Source organism: Rhopilema esculentum, chromosome 4 (assembly GCF_057945365.1).
Source record: "Rhopilema esculentum isolate cy_ngs chromosome 4, ASM5794536v1, whole genome shotgun sequence".
Lineage (NCBI taxonomy): Eukaryota > Metazoa > Cnidaria > Scyphozoa > Rhizostomeae > Rhizostomatidae > Rhopilema > Rhopilema esculentum.
The window spans coordinates 2123700-2139933 of record NC_142818.1 but is presented as its reverse complement, the minus strand read 5'-3'; the positions used below and the strand labels follow the sequence as shown (position 1 = coordinate 2139933).

Here is a 16234-nt window from a genome sequence, read left to right as displayed (position 1 = left end):
ATTTACGTACCTGAACATTTCAGTTATACTATGAAATATCATTCATGAAGATGCAAATGGAAAGTGTGAATTCTTGTGTCCCACACATTTATAAACATTATCTTATATTTGGATTTGCTTTTTAACTTCAATCTTTCTTGGTTTAGTTTGAATCAGCTCAATGCTTATTTGCATACCTCCCTGCTGAAAATTTTCAGATGACATTTGATTAAAGTTGAACAAATCAAGATCACAATATGAATTTAGAAGATCCAACAGCTGATGAGATGCCTGTAAGAGATGTGCCAGTACCAAGAGGTATCTTTTATATTTTGCTTATCCTGATATTGTGAAGGTACACCAGATCATGTTATTACAGTGAAGATAATTACTTCCAACTCAAATAGTGTATTAGCCTCTGAAGGTTTATATTGGCTCAACCTCTGTTAGATGCCTGATTTTAGAAGCCATAGAAAAATTTAAGTGATAGATTTAGACTGAGAGCCTAAATTACAATTTTCCCATAGACATCCACTCTATATTAAACCTGCTAGCCAAATGTTGCTTGGCAGACAGCTGCTATTCACTTTTAATAAGTTGCTAGAGTTATCCAATGCAAAACTATAGATTAATTACTGGCTTTTTCTTTAACAGCACCAACAAAAAATATAAGTGAAGCAAAAGAAAGACAAATTGTTGCAGCTCTCAGCAGACAGGACCTAGAAGACAGATATCTCAGACTTAGAGAAGAACATGTTGTAAGCTGCTTCACTTCACTCACCTTAAGTTAATAATTTCTGAATCTTTTTCCTCTGTTGGATTTTTTTGTCATTTTGACTGATACTGATGCTCGTAGCTGTGTTATGTCACTTTTTGTGAAAAAGGAAAACGTCAGTCATCCTGCCTCTTAGCTGCTTACTCTGAGCATTATACAGATACTTGGTCCTGCTCAGTATCAATGTAGATGTAGATGTAGTTGATATAGGCAAAAAAATCTAGAGTGCCAGAAACAGTTCTAATTTTGATAAAGCAAAAAAAAGAATCTCTCAAAAAATTTTTTAAACATAATTTTTTTATCCCAAGGAATTGAAGAAATTGACAAGAACACAAGAAGAAAAGATGAAGCAGTCAGTTTTATTTTAAATTTGTATCATTGTTCAAAGTCACTATCTTATTGTAGGAAATTTAAACTGTGATGTATTTGACACAGTGAAAAATTGACATGACTGTAGATGGGAGTGAAAACTAAAGATATCATAGATGTGAAAGGGTTTGTAAGAGATAGTGTTACCTAAATATAATGCAAGAACAGATCATAAAATTCAAACAAAACATAATATTGAAACAGAGCATAACAAAAACAGAATGTAACTGAAAAAAAAATAGCATAAGACCTGAACATCAAAATAAAGTAATCATCATCTTCTAATTTACTGGAATACAGCTATATATCTACATTGCTTTAAGTTATGCAGTTCGTTTGAACTTGCAGTCGTTATCAATGATCATCTTTATCACATGCTCGCATTCCTGATTGGCCTATTTCGACCCACAACTGGGTACATATTTTTGAACTCAACAAATTTGATCATAATTTTGACATTCATACTCTGAAGAATGTTAGAGAATAAGCTTAGGTATGTCTTAAAATTTGTCATTCTTCAATTGTTTGCTTCCAAAAAAGTTAGTGAATGGTGTCATATTTTGCAAGATAACGCTAGAAATGCCTCATATCAGTCACAGTATCTATATTAAATTCTGCGTTGTCATCTTAATCATTCCAATCATGTCTAAAAAATCTTTCCTGTAGTTTCCTTGTTCTTTTGATTCGCTTAATTTCATTTCTCCATGATTTTCTTGTTTTAGGATGGCAACCAAGCTTTTAAGATTGTTCAAAGATAAAAAAAAAATTGATGGACAAGATGGAGGTTAGTAAAATTTTACCAGCAGTGGTTGTCAATATTTTATCATTCCTAAAACAGTACATCGCGCATATCTTCTGAAGCTGCTATTATATTTAATTCTGAAGCTGTAGCATATCAGTGACCTTATAAAATAAAAATAGTTTTTAGAAATATTACATGTTTCAAGCAATACCTTACTCTCAAGAGACAATAATGAGCTCTATTTCAACTATTTTGCTATTTTTACACTGCCCATACAAATAATTCGTCTCGATGATATAAAGCCCATTCCTCCGGGAAATAAAGAAAAGGCCACCTGAGATAAATATATAATATTAAACACTCACGGATCTTCTAAAGGAATAATAATCAAGTTTTGTTACTTCATTTTCGACAAAGTTATTGCTAAAACAAATATGGGCTAAATGCTTGAGGCGCCATGTTTTCTATTTTTCTGTCAATTTAATTGTTGAATCGTTAGCTCATCTTTGTATCAAAGGTTTGCTTGTTCTGTTTTAAACCCTCGGTAGCTGCAAGATACCTGTAGAATCGTTACGGCCCCAGACAGAGCAGTATTATTGAATGTGGAGCTGAACAATGCTTATGTACAGAGTTGTAGCATTTTCACTTGAAAAATAGGCTTTAGCAAACCTATTGCCCGTGAAGCTTCAGAGAAATGATCATTTTAGTTTGCTTATTCTGTGCGAGAAATCAGGAAAATTTTATTGACTCGACAATACTGCCCTCTGTTTGTAAGGTAAGACTCAAGCCAAGTGAGAGGTCTACCGACTAGGCTCTAGTGTTTTTTCATTGGGTTTTATGATTCATCGTATCGAATATGTTTTTGAGATCGATAAAGACCATGTCAGATAGCATACATTTATTTGTGTCTGAATACAAGATATCAGTGCATTATAGAAGGCAATGAATGGTTGGAACAAGCCCTGAAACAAGGCTTGTCAGATAACAGGAAAAATTCTCACCTATGTATTCAAAACCAGTTTCTCAAACAGCTCGATAGGATACGTAGCAAAGAAATTGGTGGATAAATGAATGTCTTAGATTTTTCTCACGCTTTATAAATTGATTCATTTCTCACACTGGCTTTTTTCGAAGTTCTAAAAAAGTTGCTTCTCTCAGTAGAAGTATTAGTACCAAGGTTATGAAATTATATTGGATTGCCTTTTTTAAGAAATCCCCCTTTTTAAGAAATATTTTTCTATTTTGATCTTATCCATTCCTGCGCTGGCTGCAAAAATATTTTTTATTTTGATCTTTTCAATTGCTTTGTTTATGTTTGCAACATTGATGTTCTTATTGCTTACTCTGAAGTTAATTTTCCTGACAAGTTCAGACTTGTTGTAGGAATAATATCTGCATCTAAGGTTTTCTAACAGTATAAAATAAACCGTCAACCATTTTCTGTTTGCCAGACAAATTTTGGCAAGGATCTGTGTGCTATCACATTGATAATATTTGAGCATTTATTTAAAAGTTAACTAATTGTCTGCCATGATTCCATCATACTACTCCCCTGTTGTAAGAATTTTTCTGAGTAATTTTTAGAGATTTTGCTTGATTCTTACATTGCCTGTGATTTTCTAAAAGAACCATGCCGTATTTTCTATTGCAAGCCTTTTTAGTTTATTCTTATTTCTGATTGTTTGTGTCAATTATAATCAATTTCGAGATGTTCATTGAAAATCTTTTGTTTAGAAGAAGGATTCAAATTTGATAACAAGGTGTTCCTAAATTTTGTGTACTATCAGCCGCTAAATCGTATTCCAATTTTTTTAATCATTCTGAACGACTCAGGTGAAAAAGTAAATGCCATGTTTAATGAATATAGATTGTTAAATACAAGATGCTACAAATAATTTCAACTGGATTTTAGTGTTTTGTTACCACACTGACAATTACAGGAGAAGCTTATCCAAATTCATACGTTCCTCTTTTCATGTTCCAGTTTCAAGGAGAGACGCAGAAACTGCAGAGTTTATTGAAGATCTTCAGGCTCAGATTAGAGAATTAACCAAAACAAACGAAGCTCTAAAGAACAAGGTCAGCTGTACATCTACCACAAATCCTACCTTATTGTTTAACTTTCTAGACCATCAGCAAACACTCAAATACATCTTTTAAATATGCTGGCATGCGAAGAACTTTTAGTTACAAATGAACTTCGATTCAAAAGGAAATCGCTTTTAAGAAAAAAAATATTAAATTTATCACAAGAATGTAAATTGAGTAGACCTTAGCTAGAAATTACAAGTAGCATTATGAATCCTTATGATGGCAATTTTTTTTTATTTCTATAAAATATGTTTTTAAAATATCCAGGCCAATTCTTAGAGTTATTTTTAGTGGATAATTTTTTAGATATTTTCATGATAATTTTGATTCCATTGGACACTTGATTAAAAAATTCTAACGTTTGTTAACCTTTCCAGCTGACAGTTACAAAGCAACAACTGCAGACTCAAGGCAAGAAGCAGACCCCATATGACAACGTCAAACCAAGAGTTCAAACTGTAAGGGCTTTTTGGTTCTTTCATGGCGTTAGTATTTTCGTAAACAGTTGTGACCACCATGAGCTTAACTAAAATAATAGTTAGGCTTAAGAAATGCATGTGTTCATAATTTGGGAAGTTTTGCTTATCTTTTTTTGTCAGTGGCTCAAACCAAGGAGACCTCAGCTAAATGGATACATTATCATAAATATAATTAGAAACAGCAAATTTCAACGGCAACTCCAATGGTCAGACAGATGGGTTTGACATTGAGCTTTATGGTTTTTTTTGAAAGGCAGAAGATGTTTTTTCCCCTCACTTATTTACGTTCTTGACAGCTTCTACAAGACTTTAGAAATTCTCGAAATCTTTCTTTCAAAGGGGATAATGCAAGCTCGATCGCCTTCACGGCAGCAGAGGATCAAGGAACAGATGCGTGTTCAAGGGCAAATGGAGCAAAAGTAAGTTTAGCTTTGTCTCGTTTGGTTTTTTATGTGTGTGATATTGCCACGGTTGATTAAAAATTGTACAGATAAATTATGCTGGTAGTAGGTCGTAAAATCACCCTTAACTGCTTCAAATAAAGCCCTGTGTTATCGAGTTGGACAATTTGGGGTTGTGTTGGGACGGAGAGAGATAAATTACTATCCCCTTCTTCTTCTGTTGGAAATTCGTGCTGTTGACAATATTTATAATTTTAAATCGTCATTAAAGACTCATTTATTTAAATTAGTTTATGATATTATGTAATAGTTTTAAATTGTAAAGTGTATATAATATTGTCTTATAGTTATGCACTTTAATCATTAATTATTATTCATTATTTCATAATTCTATTTGCTTAGGGTAAGTTTTTGCTCCAACAGACACTACCGTTAGTATAGATTGCATTTGGTGGATAAAAAATATAGCGAAAAGTAACTGGCCTCTCTACCGCATCAAGCTTTGAAAAGTGTACTTTCCTCTAGGCACTACCCACCACAGATGTTGCTCAATTTTGTTAGAGCTAAAACTTTATCAACGATTTAAGACCAGCCTGACCAGATACTGCACTGCTTTTCAAATATGACATGCAGCCTCTTAAGTTATAATAATATGTAACTTGCAGGATTAGGTCATTTGCTTTGTTAGTAAACTTGGCTTGAAATTTTTTTTCATATGGTAACTTACAGTTTATACCGTCTATTTTCTTTGAAATTTTTTTTTTAATAATATTTAATTTTATAGGTTATCTTCGAGAACCCCACAACCTTTGCTTCCACAGCCTAGGTAAGGATCACCAATCTTGCTTCAACTGCTTTTTAACAAAAATTACATGACAGAACTGCATTCCATTGCTAGAAAGTTTAGGCTTTTGGTATATGGAGCTGTCGAAATCTTTTGGTTTTGCTTTGTGTTTCATCGTCTTTACATCAAACATTTAGGCACATATTGGTTGATTTTACTTACACACATTCATACTATGGAATTCACTAGTCCTGTAAAATATCATTTGAATTAAAATTATTAGTCATTTCAATATTTCATTGAGTCGTTAAATTTAAATTCACTACTTCAAAGATATTGAAATCTGAAGTGAAGAAAGCATATTTGTTGCTAATATCTGCATATTTATCAACCAGATTTTTTGCCATAATGAGCACTTAAACCCATATTCATTTGGTATTATTTCAGATACGGACACAGCCTGCTTGAAGAGACGCGTATAGAGAAGAGAGAGTTGTAAGTAATTTACTCTCCAAATTCCCGCATTGCAATACTATACGCCGTGTGGAAACTTCTATAGATTTCTACTTTTAAACATACTAGGTATTCTGCTACTGAGCAAATCTAACATAGTTTTTTAGAACAACAAGTTAAAAAAGTGAACAATTTGTTTTGCTGTACAGAATTTGAAAATGGCTTTGAAAAAAGCAAACATTTTACGACATACTAAAAGCTTTTTCGTCTGACACTCCTCAGAGCATAAAATGTCAGAATAGGATCCGAAAAAACACGATGGAAAAATATATACCCAGTTGTGGATCGAAATAGGCCAATCAGAAAAAGGCAAGCACAAGACCGGTATAGTTGACCAATCAGTGCCGCGAGCCTAAAGAAAAATTACCAATGGAGTCCAAGAGAGAAAACGAACTCCTTTTGTCTACACAATGGCGGCTTTTTCGTTTTTATGTAGATTGACTCCAAAACTGCTAGATGGAAGGACGACCGGGCTCTGCCAATTATCCGAAACATGTCGTCATTATAGAGTTTTGCACAATCTGGGTTGTCTAAAAGATGTTGACCAATGGCAGAATCACTTGTTTTAACAGTGTTTCTAGACCTACAAGATCGAGGAGGCTGTTCTCTTTGAACAGCCTCCAGACTCAAAGAACACTTTGAACAGACTCAAAGAGAAAAAAACGTTTTTCAAAGTTAAAAAAGATACTTCATATCAACGCTTGAAGCATTACATTGCAATGCATAAGAAGGATGTTTTTTATGTGTCTTGCATTGACGAGAAGTGATGAAACAAAACAATTTTATACTGTTTGATTGCCAAGTACAGACTATGTTTTTCATTCAAGGCTTGCATTGTGCAATCATAAATAAACTTTTTTAGAAAATTGCAACTAATATTGCCTTAAAATGTGTGTATGCCATTGGAAATTATGTTCATGTTGGATTTCAACAGTTTTGTGTAAAATCCCAATCGTTCCAAGTTATACAAAGTATACAAAGAAAAAAACGTTTGTCAGTAAGTTTGATTGTTTCTCTGTGTGACCAATGGAAATTTATAATTTTATGAAAAATCAAAAGACAAAAAGCGTTTTACTGTTTGTTAGAAAATCAAAAAGTTTTTTTTAATTCAATATGCACAATCTGTAAAAATGGATTTCTTCAGCAATTGCTTTTTTCTTATGTAAATGCATCCCCTATATTTGTCTGTCAACATTTCTGGGAGTAGTTTCGAAGCGATTGTAATCATGACAAGTAATAAATAACGGGGAAAAAAGCAGAGTCATTAGATGTTCCAAGTAGTTTTGGCAGGCATTGTATTTGGCAGCTTCTGCTGTTCGTAATTGTATTGACTTATTTCTGAAACTTGAATACGTGTCATCTGGCACCAAAAATTTTAACCTTGCCAATACCATTTCTTTAAAAATGAATAACATTTATATTTAAACCCTATAGTAAATATAATAAAAGTCTTAAGATAAATAAAACATTTTATTTTTAAAATTAAATGACTTAAATTCCTTTTTAAATGGGGAGAAATTTGACTAGTCAGTGAGAATGATACCACGCACACGCCTATTGATTGGCTAGTATTAATTAAAAGATGGATCAAGCCACTTAAGTACCTATTGCTTTTAATGGCGTCTTTATCTTAACAGGGAAGATTTGGTTGCATCGCTTAATGAACAAATCCGATCAATTGAAGATGAACGAGAAAAACTAAAAGAAAAGGTTTTTGTGATTGGATTGTTTAAAATTTTGAGTTGATTTAGCAGAGGATTATGACTGCATACTTAATTAGTATACAGGGTGCAGGTTTTTTATCCTTGAAACTGCAAAAATGGTTTTATTTCGTTTTATGTCGCTTATCATTTAATTAGTATTCAATTAGGCATATACAACACGATAAGAGTAGCGGCGTTTTTAGACTGAAATCATTTGCAGGTGGTTTTAGCTGTACAGAACCATGGTACAAGTAGATTGAAGAAATTTCCTATCACCATCAAAGTTTTTTCTCTGCTAACTACTTCTCTGCTAACTTCTCTGCTAACTTTTTCTCTGATAGTTCTCTGCTAACTGCTATTTCTATACTTTGAAATCTGTACAAAATTATTACGATGCATTTATAGTAGCCAAGTTCCTTTAACAAAAAGCTGAGCTTAGCCAAAGTCAAGATTGGCACGTGTATCAATATTCTGAGGATTGGATAAAGCTTTTTCTGCTAAATTTTCTTGACTAAAAGATGATATTGAGTGTTGTAGGCAAACATTCTATTTGTCCAAGAGCTGACTCATCTCTAGAATCAAGGGTTGAACAAATCAAAGGGGAAGTTTCTTCCTTATACAGTCTAATGTGGGTGTCTCTGAAAAGACATGCTAGTTTGTCTGTTTTAGATCACTTTGTTGAGCTCTGGGGCAATTTTGCTGCCCCTAAGTTGTACGAATGACTCAAAATGTCCTGTAAAAGTTATTTGTCTGTAAAATGCACCGACGGCTGTTCTAATGGATCCTGCTGTTAACATCTACAAAGTAGAAGTATCTATACTTAGAATATTCAAGAATATAGGAGTGCCAATGTCTTTTAAGTATCCATTTGTTTTTTTTTCTAGAGTCGAATAAAGCAACTCGAGCATGAAGAAGAGAAGATTAATTTTGAGTCAAAAATAAGCGAAATGAAAAAGTAAGTTGGATAAAGCCCATTTCAGATTGCTAATTTAAGACTGCATTTCTGAAGAAATTATTCTTCCTATAAGATTATGAAGAAATTAAGCACAGAAAGCCTTTGGGATAAGTTTCAGCAAAGATCCTCGCAATCAAACTTTGCAACAAGGTACTGTAGGGATCTGAATATTCCTAGAACAAATACAGAGCATGTGAAAAACAGTTTTAACTACTCTCGTCCTAAAGCCTGGAACGACGTTCCAATTGATATTAGAGAACTCCCGATTATTTGTCGCTTTAAAAAACAATTAAAGGAGTGCTTGAAGAGCTGACATATTTGTCTATTTAAACACGACCCTCTGGAAGAACAGCATTTTAGATTGAAATTATATCTTTTTTTTTAATTGAACAAATGTATTTATACTTGATTGATATTGTATTAGGGTAGCTGAAGGGTTGAATCGTGTAAAAAGAAATATTATTCTTCTCCATTCTACATACATACAATGTGCAGACCAAAAATGACATTAGTGCAAGTATAGTTATTTTACAACATGTTTGAACAAGGATTATTTGACCATTAAAAACTATGTTTAGAATTTGAATCCTGTTGGTGCTTATAATTGCATTTAAACGCACTTAGTGCTACTTGTATTGAAAATTGTTTTTGACAAATATCGATGACAAATTTTTAACTTCACCCTGACTGTATTTGCCTTGATAATGCCAATGCTGTCTGACTTATTTTAGGGCAAGTATGCAGGAAAACGTCGAATTAATTCGCCTGGAAAGGGAAATTAAGGAAAAATCAAATAAACTTGAAATTATGCAATCGAAGTTCCATAATGTCCAACAGGTACGTGGTGGTTCATGTAGAGTATCGTTTATTTTTTAGATGTGTAAAATGTGCAAATATTTCATAAGCAGTTTTACGTTATCTCTCATAACTTAAGTGAATCATGCTGGTTTTTTTAAAAAGATTACGGTAAATTTTGAGCTTCCGCATTGTAACTTAATTGTTATAAAATGTTTTTTATTCTGTCTTTGCAATTACTTTTTCTATCATATTTACAAATTTTTGTATAGATAATTTACAACTTTTGTGGATTTTGAATGTTTTGGTAAATCGTACCAAACTAGACAATGTTTTTTAAAGTTGAAACAAAAAGCTACCAATTGGACGTTCTTTTGTATGATCGCCATTTTCTTAAAACTTATGTATGCGATCCAGCTGACGTGGTTAGGTTTTCAATTCAAGTGTCTCATTTACCACTTCTTGGTAGTTATGGAGTTGATCTTACTTTAATATTTCTTGAACGGTATGTAGTCAATTGAAAATTCGTTCAAGATATTTATTTTGTATTTTGCGTCCGTTCAGATGCTGGAAAAGTTGAAAATGAGCAATGAGAAAGCCCTAGATGAAATGGAGATTCTTACGCTGAAGCTAAAAGAGGTTTGAAGAAATTCTTAGTCTATTTTCAGTTATGGTCTTTGCTAGCTACAGCACTTTGAATTGTTATTCTGTTGATTACGATCAAACCCATTCACTTTTTGTCAAGCTTTGAACGGTCCTACTGTCAACGTCTGTTAGGAAGGTCACTGAAGTATAAGAAACTAAATGTCCGTTGCATTACAATGCCAAAGCTCAGCCGTACTTTCTTTATTTTCTAAGGAAGGTCTCCAAATCTTGAGCAAATTGTCTGGAGGAAGGATAAGCAATTTTCTACACTCTGCAAGGGAAATTCCGTAAACAACCATGTTTTATATTGTTGTACTGATGATGCATCATCAACGACTCGTGCAAAATCTAACGCTGTTTCCGATGGAAGTCGTGTTTGATTTCATGGATAATTTATGTAGTTACTATCCAATGCACTATATTTTTTGAACAACAGGGCTTTGCCTTCAAAAATAAGTTCCGGAACAAATTTATTTTCCAATCTCGTAAAGTTTTATGTTGTTTAAAGGTATTGGTTTTAAGATAGTCCATTGATACGAGGCTCGCTGTGCTGATTTCCACGGTACTGAGGCTACGTTGCTTCGATTGCAATGTTCTACTTTACTTCATCTTTGATTGAAAATGCTCAATCCCTGTGTTGTTCTGTAGAAGATTATGTTCGTTTCCACAGATTATTCATATTCTCTTAAGCCGATAAGCTCATTTTTCTCAACTAGGAGCAAGCGAGGAACTCCACGTTGCAAAACAAGATCCGACATGCTGATTTCTTGAAAAAGACTTTATCCGAGGTTTCAAGTGTCTTAAAGCTTTTTCCTTTATTTGATGAAATTTTGCCTACATGATTTGGCTTGTCAATATTTCATGTAGCAATCTATCAAAATTGCAGCAACGGTTACTTCGATCCTTTGTGATGTGTTATTCGTTATTCATATTTAAATCCTGCGTTCTGACTCGCCGATTAGAGATTAACCATGCCAGAACTGTTGAGACAAAAGGCCTTAACGTGGTGTTTAATTTTTTGTTTCATGATTTACCTAAGCATCGATCTGGGAAAGGTATATATGTATTGAAAGAAAGAGCTCAAGCCAAGAAGATACAATACCATATGCTACATTGTGTTGAAACATTTCTGTCCTCTTTTACATTCAAATCAGAAATTGTGCTTGGAAAGACTTCCCTCTTTTTGATAAAAAGCTCTTGCATTGAAAATGTGTTTGGAACTACATCCACCTGAGTTGCTTTGGCCCTTTAACTAGGTCAGTTTGCTGTCATTTGCAAGGATTTTAATCTTATATTGAAATTCGAATATTCAAACCATTTTTTATGTCTGACTAAACGCCAATTACTGAAAACACCATAAATGAACATATATTTTCTACATTAATACTTAAATTATTCTCTGCCCCTTTATCAATCATTTTATAAATTCGAGCGACTACTGAAAATTCTAATGCACTTGACGTTGTTTGTATCATAAACATTATTTTGGCTGCAAACATTTTGTCTGAATTTTAGAAAGATGAAACGATTGCAGACTTGAAAGCTGAAAATGATGTTTTAAAAGATGCTCAAGAGAGAATTCTGCAAAGGTACTAATTTATTTATCTCTTGTGAATTTGCTCTTGTACTCGATTTATGTTTGTTTCGCTTCCTGAAAAAGTTTTCAAGCGTGGATTGACTTTAATGTGCCTAAGAATATTTCTCTATTTGCATCATCTGATAAAGTTGCTCATGGTTGAAATTTACAAAACAAGGAATCACTTGAATTCCTCGTTTATGATAGAAATTTTTGAGGAAAAAGCAATGCCGTAGTTACTAAGAAACTTGAGCAATTTAAACCTACCAAAAGTGAGAACCACATGCTATGGTACAGATACCGTAAGGTTCATGGGTCAAAGAGTATGGGCAAAATTACCCATAGAAGTGAAAACTTCAGTCTCTTTGACTTTTTTTAAAAAACATCTTAAGAAAACAAAATGCAAACATTGAAACTGTAGGATTTGCAAAACTTTTATATATGGTTTAGGTTTCTTGTAATTATTATGTATTTCCTTTGTATACACCTTTTGTAAATAGTTGGCCTTAATTAGCTTTTATTTTTAGCTATTCCGAACAGCCAACTTTAAATCAAAGTATTAATAATAATAATAATAATAATAATAATAATAATATTTGAGAGGTAAACTTGAAAGCAAGATAAACCGTGTGAATCATAGGCCTCGCCAAGCAGCAGAAAGTGTTATGTTTTCTCATTACCATCGCCTTATGTAATGTAAAAACGATTTGATATATCCCTAAGATTATATTTAAACTTTTGATAATTTTACCTGCTTAATCCGACGCCTTTGTTAAGATCGATAAACATCTAGGTTAAAAAATACCAAACATTGATTTAGAAGTTGGATCATCAAGTGATTGTTAATTTTTCTTGACGATATTCACAGACATGGAAAAATTTAATTTCGGGGTTGAGTTTATCTTCTGATAGAAAGATATTGGTGCTTTCAAAATTTTTCTTGCAAAATCCAGCATTTGATCTGAACTTGTTACTATCATTGTTTTTGACAACGATAATAAACAGACGTTCAAATTAGAACTAAATTGGCACAGGTCTAACTCTCGAGAATTTATTTAGACATATGACATATAACATGTGGATTTACTGCATTCCATATTGTTGTTGCATAGGATTTCACACCTGCATAAATGCAACTATAATGGGCGAGATTTGGTACTAATTCCTGCAAACAGAAAGATTTTTTTTGCTCCATTATCTTAAAATGCTTTTCCTCACATGGACACACTTCCCACCGAGAGTTTTTCCCACTTATAGTCAAATCCAAACCACCCCCTCCCTTCACATCGAGAGTTATTCCCGCCTATGGTCAAATCCCTCATCAGGTCCGGCAAAACGTGTGTGAAAGTGCAGGGACCAAAAATCAAAGTTTTGAAAAGGTTTGAGAAAGGCCGCCATCTCGGTTGGCGGCAAGACAAATTTTGGAAATATGATATCCAAGGGATGGCCAGAAACTGTATCTAAAATGGATTTTGACTGAGGAAAATCCGAGGAAATATCTTCAATCTTTCTTTCATCGTTGTGTCGCATAGTTTCGTCTATTGTAATGTTGAAATTGAAAAGGAAAGGTCTTGCAAAATTTTAGAATAACTTGATGTAACTCGTAATCAAGCTTTTTTAGAAGAGGAACTAAAAGGAGATAGAGGAGAACATAAATGAGTCATAGTTTTAAAGAACATTAACATTGAAATATCAGAAGAAGCACTGTTAACTAAAAATGAAAGAATATGCAACAAAAATGATTTGAAATTCTGGATTTAAAAACTTTCAAACTGGGCTCGTCAAAATGGTTTTATAGAATTTATAATGACGTCTAGATTTTCTCTTTCTTGGTAGGAATGGATTATTGATACAATAAAACTAGAAGCTTTCTCGATGATAATTTCAAAGAACAAATCTGCCGATTTTCATTTCTCATAATCTCAAAAATTTTATGTCCACAGTTTCTTTTCTTTCAACAGCTGATTTCTCTTATTTGAAACGGTTTTGATAAATTCTTCGTCAACATGCAGACCTTGGGAAACATAGACTATAGTTTAGGCCATAAAAAACACAAAACTCCATCATTTGGTTCAGGCACTAAGTTATTCTGAATCAGATTTCTCGAACTATTTCCTAAGCCAAGCTGTTATTCGTTGTACAACTTGGACAATGACCGACTTCTTCAATCAAATTTCCAATTTCAATTTTCCAATGTCTTCTATGGTAAAGACATACTTACCAAGCTTTAGCAATAGGTCATATCTAAGAGATTACTAAGCACAGTTACTAAGATAATGGTATACTAGATTTCTTTCAACTTTTGCCTAAAAAAATTATTTTGCTCTGTCAAAGTGTGAAGGGGCCATGCCCCCCGGCTCCCCCGGTTTCGCTGGCCCTGCTCATCGAGATTTGTTCCCATTTATGTTCAAACGGCAATTCAAAAATATTCTATAATCGTGCATCTAAACACGGCATCTAAGGCTTTGATGAATTTCCTTCGTGGGGGACAGCTTCACTCTGTGAATATATGAGAGTGTTTTTGCCCGGCGTAAGGTGAAACAGATGGAACAGGACAAGCGTTCTTTTCGCGTTCTGCTAAGTGATTTGCTTTTGCATATTGATGTGAAGATAATTGCCTTTGATGCATTCGAGAATCACTCAAGTGGAAACCACCATAATGCTTAAGTGGAGTGGGAAACAGATTACTGGCTTGTAGGCGAAAAGGCGTCAATTTAAAGACGATGTTTCATTATGTGAATTGGATAACCTATACCTAGTTTACGATTAATTAGGAATACTGTTGCTAGTTCATTTTCAAGCCTTTTCAGGTCATAGTCGATTTCATTCTAAAGGGTTTAGTCAAACTAAAATTTTAATTTGTTGAACAAGGTGTAAGATTCCTTTTGCATCAGCAAAGTGAAAGCAACAAGACACAAGGCAATGATGCATTGTTGTGGGCTAACTCTCAAACATTGAGTTTACTTTCAGGATAAACAGGCCCGGTTAGGTGCAAAGTTTCTTCTTACATTTAAAATCCCATAAAAAGTTGAAATCAAAATCACCAATAATATAAAAATTTTTCCAAAAGATTGTCAAGGTAAAAAATAGATTGGTGTAGTACAAATCTGATCGGATTTTTATCTAAGCTTAATTAAAAACTTATTTTTTTTTAAATGAAGTCATAGCTGCTTACTTCAAGGATCCGTTTATTGAATAAGATAAACATCGAGTCAAGGGCGTTGTCCCCTTATTATGCTCCTGAAAAAGTGCACACATTTTACGGTTTCTCGTTTGGTTCTTTTTTCTCGCTATAAAGGATCTGCAATTTATCTTGTAGCACTTTTGATGCCGAAAGAGAACGTAGATTCAGGCAAAAAGAGAGAGAATACCAAGTAAGTTTTAGGAATTATCCAGGAAATTCGACATTGTTTTTATTTCATAGCCACTGAAGTTGAGGGCAGATGTTGCAACGGTAAGTTGTGACAATGGCCATCACAACATGACTCATTGAAAGATGGCAGTGAATCCAGCTGCTTTCTGTCTTACAGAATCCATTAAAGAATTTCATGTTTGTATCGTATCAAAGTTTTAGCTTATTTTTTACTTTGTTGTGATCGTATTTGAGATTAAATATATTGTCAGAGCATGACCTAGAACATTATTTTTTGTTTTTGTCTGATACCGGTGGATAAATGCGTAATAAATTTTATGTTGACTTTTTCAGCAGGTGATCTATGATTTATTCTGCTATCTCCTTCGATCTCATTCATGTTTCCCTTTTTTGCAACTCTGTAGACGATTTTTAGAATCACATAGACAGTTTATATAGCTGGAATGATGAAAATCATTAAACAAGGGTAGGTAATATTATTGTATAAAGGTTTATCGGTTTGAATTCTATGATGAACAAAACTGTTTTTAGGTTAAAATATCACAACTGGAGGCAGTATCAAAAGCTGATGTTTTGGAAAAGAATGAGCTTCTTGATAAATTATCTCGTGAAAAAGGTAGTTGGTCTAATTCTCTCGCAGTTTAAAATGATAAAAACCTACATGAAAGCTCTCTTGTAGAAGCTGTTATTAGCAATAGATGCAATCAGAATTAATATTATGTTTTGAGATACGATCTTTACTTATATGAATTTTTAAGGCCACTCCCTTTTCACAGTCAAAAAACACCTTTTAACCAACAGTAAAAATTCATATTTTACCCGAAGGAAACGCCTATCTTTTGGTTACATGAAAACAGATTAAAAATCATAGAATTACATCACAAAAATACTTTGCCGAAATACAAACTAGATCTTTTACGTTTATCCCAATTTAGACGAAATACAAACTAGATCCAGCCGATAACTGAGTAAGACGTGCAACCCTAGTTCCCCCCGTGGCGTTTTTCCCGCTATAGGAGTCTTTCCCGCAAAGCAAATGTGCGAAATATTTCAT

General features: G+C 33.4%; 1 protein-coding gene across 1 annotated transcript in view; it reads left to right on the top strand.

Moving 5' to 3' along the window:
* The window catches only part of LOC135690726 (protein fantom), a 40752-nt gene that overhangs the window by 1521 nt on the left and 22997 nt on the right, over positions 1-16234 (top strand). The window contains exons 2-18 of the mRNA XM_065208366.2: positions 147-297; positions 634-737; positions 1063-1106; positions 1846-1907; positions 3850-3944; positions 4334-4414; positions 4775-4854; positions 5621-5662; positions 6068-6115; positions 7771-7843; positions 8721-8791; positions 9523-9628; positions 10151-10225; positions 10948-11019; positions 11747-11820; positions 15127-15181; positions 15712-15796. Of these exons, the coding sequence (XP_065064438.2) occupies positions 237-297; positions 634-737; positions 1063-1106; positions 1846-1907; positions 3850-3944; positions 4334-4414; positions 4775-4854; positions 5621-5662; positions 6068-6115; positions 7771-7843; positions 8721-8791; positions 9523-9628; positions 10151-10225; positions 10948-11019; positions 11747-11820; positions 15127-15181; positions 15712-15796 (1228 nt within the window). The 5' untranslated portion in view covers positions 147-236. The remainder of the gene's footprint in view (positions 1-146; positions 298-633; positions 738-1062; positions 1107-1845; positions 1908-3849; positions 3945-4333; positions 4415-4774; positions 4855-5620; positions 5663-6067; positions 6116-7770; positions 7844-8720; positions 8792-9522; positions 9629-10150; positions 10226-10947; positions 11020-11746; positions 11821-15126; positions 15182-15711; positions 15797-16234) is intronic.